At 47.4% G+C, this 6,359-nt stretch overlaps 1 protein-coding gene across 1 annotated transcript; it reads left to right on the forward strand.

Moving 5' to 3' along the window:
- The first annotated feature begins 2,004 nt into the window (after nt 1-2,004).
- Nucleotides 2,005-3,658, forward strand: LOC123040203 (acyl transferase 15-like). The gene has a single exon (XM_044463113.1). It carries the CDS (start codon nt 2,066-2,068, stop codon nt 3,443-3,445), a length of 1,380 nt encoding a protein of 459 aa, XP_044319048.1. The 5' UTR covers nt 2,005-2,065; the 3' UTR covers nt 3,446-3,658.
- The last annotated feature ends 2,701 nt before the right edge of the window (nt 3,659-6,359 follow it).

Raw genomic sequence — 6,359 nt, forward strand, 5'->3', positions numbered from 1 at the left:
ACTTGGGTACTAGTGCTACTTGCCTAGGCATGGCACCCAGAGGGTTTGGTTATGGGTGGAGGCACCACATACCTTTACCCATCCCTCCTGAGTATACCCATCACTCTTACTCATACCCGTCAACGGGTATATTTTTTCCCATATCTGTTACACCCGACAGGGGTAGACGGGTATCCGTTGGTAAAATTGCCCATGTTTGAAAAGCATCAATTTCAGTTCAGCAGGCAAACAAGTATAGCAGTGAGGAGATTGTGAAAAAGTGAAATACAGCAGGAGGACTGGTTGACGGTCTCAACTAAAAAAAGCCCAAGCTAGCCAAAGGTAGCTTAATCAGTGGATGGCTGCTCCGCGCAAGTGACATTTCAGCAGGATCAGGCATGATCAATATTTTAAACAGCACGCTATTTCGCCGTTATAACGCGGTTATAGCATATTTGGAAGGGAGACGTTATGTTTTGGCAATATCGGACGCTACGGCGCTAATTGCGTAATTAGCACGCTACACACGCTATAACATTGTAACGTTGCAACGTTACAACATGCAGACCATGCAAAACTGAAATAAGCACAGCCCAACAGGCCCAGCAGGCCAAAACCAACCCACGACCACTAGCTTTCTCACTCCCTTTATCAGATTCTCCCACGAGACCTAACCGGCTAACCCTAGTTCTCACTTCTCATCCCTTTCTCACTCCTTTTTATGTGCTGGATTTGGCCCTTATGCGTATATTGCTTGCTCCTATGAAAAATTTAGTTGCTTAAATACTTTATTTCTAGATATATTTGATTTTTTTGCAAACGCTATTTTAAAATATAGCACGCTATTAGCGCGCTGTAACTTGTGTAGCATTTAGAGAAGGGCCTCGCTATATTTTGTAGTGCACTATTTAAAATATTGGGCATGATACTTTGGAACGGGGACAGGAGCGTTATTTTATCTGAACACCGTCAGTTGTGTCATTGCAACGATGGTTTTGAGGCGGAGTTACATGCGATAATGGAGGGGATGGCACTGTTTGCCGAATATTCTCCTCTTCCCATGGTTGTTCGATCAAATTCAACAACAGCGCTATCTGTTTTATCGTCTAATGAATTGGACCAGGTGGCTTATGGGCATCTCATCTTAGACATCAAGGACCTGATGGTTGGTAGGGAGTTTGTTCCTATGAAAATTTCTAAGGAACAAAATAGAGTAGTAGTCTGGCAAATTAGGGTAGAATTGATCGTAGCATGGCTTGTTGGATACGAAGAGGCCATCCATGTATTACTGAACTTTTGTCAGCAGACTGTAACTCTGCACCTTTGGAATAAAGCCCTCTTTTCATCCGCAAAAAAAAAGAGGCAAAAGAGAGAAATTGGATTCCTAAGGTGGAGAATATTTTTTTAACTTGGCTAATATTTTCATTAAACGAATGTAACTATTCAGAATAAAACTTAGGATTATAACAAAATACGGTTCCACGTATGCCTACCCCAAAACTCAGACTTAGTCCGTTAAATAAAAAAAACTCGACTTAGTCCTATGCACAAAAAAGGCCTCCCCTAGTTGATTCGCGGGATTAAAAAAATAAGAAATCACAAGAATGAAAAAAATAACACATGCATGCTTTTTAAAAGAAAATCGTAAGCATTTCAAGTGTGACAAATTAAGTATAGTAAATGTACTAATTGGGACAGCGCCAATACATACTCCGCTTGTATATACTCGCTCTGTAAACATATATATTTATTTACAGAGAATTTGGCTATCATGTACCAATACATATTACTTTAGTGGGCCTTGTTTTATTTTGCTTGCTCTGTGTGAGCCAGTTTCCTTTGCTGCACCACTTTACAAGACATTCTTGAACTACTTATTTATTTATAAATGTGGCCGTATGCATCTTTCTGATGCAGAGGCCAGGGAAGCCTCCATTTTTGAAAAAAAAAACTTTAGTGATCTAAAACATCTTATATTTATTTACAGAGGAAGTACTGTATAAGTATGATAGCCATGATCCTCATCAAGATCAAGTTGACCCTCTGTCTGCTTTAGACCACCGAGACTAGCGAGCTAGCAATCACGATGAGCTTCGCGGTGAGCAAGTCCGCGCCGGTGATGGTCCGGCCATCAACAGAGCCGGTGCTGGGGCCGGGGAAGACGAGGGAAACGCAAGTGGTGCAACTCTCGTCGTGGGACACGACCTACGTGGACTTCCAGGTCACGGTGCTCCTTGTTTTCGACGGCTCGGTTCACCAGCCCATGGAGGCCATCAAGAAGGGCCTCTCCCGGGCGCTCGCCCACTACTACACCATCGCCGGCCGCCTCACCGCCACCGCCGACGAAGAAGGTGTGCTCCTCCACGTCGCGTGCACCGGCGAGGGTGTGCCGTTCGTGGCCGCGTCGGCGGGATGTGCCTTGCAGGATCACGGGCTCCTGGATGCGCCCTTCACGACGAGCCTCCTGGATGATCTCGCCGTGTACTACCCGGCACCTGAGGGCTGCCGGAGCACGGACCCGATGCTGCTGATGCAGGTCACCGAGTTCGCCTGCGGCGGGTTCACCCTGGGCGTGACGTGGAACCACACGCTAGCCGACGCCACCGGCATCGCGCAGTTCCTGCAGGCAGTGGGCGAGCTCACCCGCGCTGAAGTTGATGCGTCGGCGGTGCCGTCCGTCACTCCGGTCAGGGACGGCCGCGCGGCGTCCCTTCCTCTGCTCTCGCCGTCGGTGGTCGCCGCGAAGCAGTCGCTGATGCTGGACCTGGCCGGCCAGGGCCTCAGCTACCTAGACATCATCGTCCCGCTCAAGCTCATCAACCGCATCAAGTCCGACTACAAGGCCGCCCACTCCAGCGAAGCCGGGTACTGCACAACGTTCGAGGCGACGGCCGCCGTGCTGTGGCGGTGCCGCACACGCGCGATCATCGGCGACGACCCCGACGGCTATGACATGTCCACGCCGGCGCCGCTGGCCTTCTTTGTGAACGTACGCAAGCACGTGGGCACGGCGGCGGGGTACTATGGAAACTGCGCGGTCGCACAGCTGGCGTTCGCGACGACCGGAGAGGTGGCCGGCGCCGGGGACGAGGGAATGAACGGCTTGGTGGACCTGATCAAGCGCGCCAAGGACGGGGTCCCGGAGCTGCTGAGAGGCATGACAGCCGGCGGCGGCGCGGTGGACGGGATGGGGGAGGAGGAGATAGCAGCGGCGTTCGGGTACAACGCGCTGATGGTGACGAGCTGGGGGAACATCAGGTTCGACCACACCGACTTTGGCGGCGGCGCCCCGGCGAGGGTGGTGGGGCGTTGGCAGCAGTCGACGCTGCCGGCGTGCATGGCGTCACTGTCCTGTAGGGCCACGGCCGCCGACGGCGAGAGGCTGCTGACGCAGTGCGTCAGGGCGGAGCACGCCGCCGCGTTGCTCGACGAGCTGGACCAGCTCGCACATGCATCCTGCGCCTGAGTAACTAATTATGAACTGAATTGTTGCTGGCAGGTGTGTACGTACACGTATGTCTATGTGTGGTGTGGTGGTGTACCGTTGTCGTTGAGTTGTTCCGGTGAATAAGCAGGTACCCATTATGTGCAAGTTCCCTGAAGCATGTGTTGGTTTCGGTTGCTGGTGTGGTAAACTCCAGTGCGATAAACAAGTCAAGCAATGTCTATGGTACTGCCAGGGAAATGAGTTCTACACTGATTTTAGGTTGTTGCAGCTGGGAACCTATGATGGAATACTTGGGTTGGATTGGCTAGCTCTCCACAGCCCTATGCAGGTTGACTAGGAGCAAAAGTGGTTGTCCTTCCAGTACAGGGCTAAAACTATAATCCTGCAAGGGGAACTTCCAGAGGAATGTGCTTTCACAGTTGTTGCAATTTATGCCACAGAAATTGAAGAGGCTGTGGTACACAGACCTGAAATACAGGCTTTGCTGGACAAATACCAGGAGGTGTTCTCTGAACCTGTTGGCCTGCCACCTAGGAGAGAATTTGATCATTCAATTCCACTAGTGCCAGGAGCTCGTCCAGTTTCCATTAGACCATACAGAATTGCCCCACATCTGAAAACTGAGATGGAAAAACAAGTGGCTGAACTATTGAAGAATGGAATGATTAGACCCAGCAAGAGTCCCTTCTCTTCACCTGCTCTCATGGTCAAAAAGAAGGATGAAGGCGCTTGGAGACTTGTAATAGATTTCATACATGTGAATGCATTAACTGTTAAGGGCAAATATCCAATTCCAGTAATTGAAGAATTGTTAGAGGAGTTCGTTGGAGCTCACTAGTTTTCTAAGTTAGATCTCAAGGCTGGTTATCACCAGAACAGACTGGCTCCTGGGGAAGAATTCAAGACTGCCTTCCAAACTTACTGTGGCCACTATGAATTCCTTGTCCAGGCCTTTGCTTTAACCGGTGGGCCAAATACATTTTAAGGAGCCATGAACAGTGATTTAACCCCAGTTTCCAGAGAATCTGCAGTGGTATTCTTTGATGATATCTTAGTGTTCATCAAAACATTCCTGGATCACCTGAATCATTTGGAGCAAGTTCTGAGTATTCTGCAAGAGAAACAGTGGAAGGTTAAGTTGAGCAAATGTGCTTTTTCCCAACAAGAAATTTCTTATGTGAACAACATTAAGGGAATAAGCACAAGCACCTGGCGGGCAGGAAGGTGGAGGAGAGCTGACCATGTGGGTGGCGCTTGCTTGCTTCCGGTTCCAGCAGTCGGGATAGGGCAGGCGGGCGGACAACCATGAGAGCCGTCCGGGGCAGGTGGAATGGAAGGAAAACGACGACGCCATCTGTCCTTGCGGGAAGCTGTTTCCTCGCCGTCGCTGTGGCCGCCGTCTACTGCCGTCCCGTCGGGAGCAGAGAGAGAAAGGAATGGTGGTGGGTTCATCTGGTGGGCCACTCTGGCTCTCCGCGTGTACATGGGCCTCACATGCCCTCCCCCCCCCCCCCCCTTACTAGTACCATACGTTGCAATGGGAGAAAAAAATTACACGCTAGACAAATACTCCCTCTGATTCTAAATGCAAGTCCTTTTAAGATTTTCCTATGGACTATATACCAATGTGTATAGACATATTATAAAGTGTAGATTCACTCGTTTTACTTTGTGTGTAGTCCCTTATTGGAATCTCTAAAAAGACCTATACTCCCTCCGTTCGGAAAAGTTTGTCCCTTAAATGGATATATCTAGCACCAAGTTAATGCTAGATACAACCATTTGATGGACAAGCTTGGGACAAGCTTTTTCAGACGAGGGAAGTATTTAGTAATGAAGTAAGTAAGTATGAGTCAATACCCCGACATACGAGTGCCCTCTATTTTAACACGATGGCTCGCCATGTTGCCGATTATCTTTCTTCTCACTCTCACTGATGATGGACATGATATCCACGTGATTGCAATGCATTCAACATGGTAACCAATGAGCTTGTCATTGCACGATACACTTGTCATTGTCTCGCGCAAAGGAATGTTTAAAACTTTGAAAACAAATCTCATCGACCACGAACTACTCCCAACGCCTAGATGGGCCCTGGCCAGCTGGGCTCATGTAATCTTCTTCTGTAAATGGCTTATTTGAAAGAAAAAAAGAGTTTGATATCTGCAATGTAGGTACGTACGGTGCATGATTTCTCATTCTCCTCCTCCTCCTCCTCTTACATCATTCATTCAAATGCTCATCAGCGTGAGATAATTGACCACACCTATCGTGACTTCAATTCCATAGAGCTTGCGGTTCTTTTCCTCCCTGAATCTGTTTTGGGTGCTCTTTAGATATTTTTTTTCATTGGATTTTCTTTTCTTTTTTTGCTTTTACTTTATCTTTTTTCATTTACATGTTTTTCCCCTTTTTGGATTTTTTAAAAGTTCATGATTCTCAAATAATGTTCCCAAATTAATTAAAAGCCTTCACACTGTTTTTGGAAAAGAAATGTTCATAGATTTATGCAAATCACATTTAACTTTTTTTTTGTATATTCCAACAAATCTTTAGTTTTCTAATCCCATTTTTCGAAAAACAATGTAACCTTTTTATGAAAAAAAAATTCACAGTTTTTCTTTAAGAAATCATACCAACTGAAAACAAGAGTAAGAGGAGAAAAAATCTGTTGAACAACGCCATATGAGAACATCAACAAGCACTAATACAGTGTCATCTGCTATGCCCCCATATTATATATGATGATAAGCCCATATACGGTGCCCTGTGTGACACCCCTCCAGTATGCACCAGGGCTATGTCTCGCCTCTGGCATGAGGCTAGTGGACCAACCTAGTACTATAGCTCCACTGAGCGGATTTTGGATGTTTCTATAGGTCGGTTTTAGAAGCTTCCGTGCGGGTTTATTCTTATATGTTGTTTCAGA

The sequence above is a fragment of the Triticum aestivum genome, chromosome 2B (assembly GCF_018294505.1).
Source record: "Triticum aestivum cultivar Chinese Spring chromosome 2B, IWGSC CS RefSeq v2.1, whole genome shotgun sequence".
NCBI lineage: Eukaryota > Viridiplantae > Streptophyta > Magnoliopsida > Poales > Poaceae > Triticum > Triticum aestivum.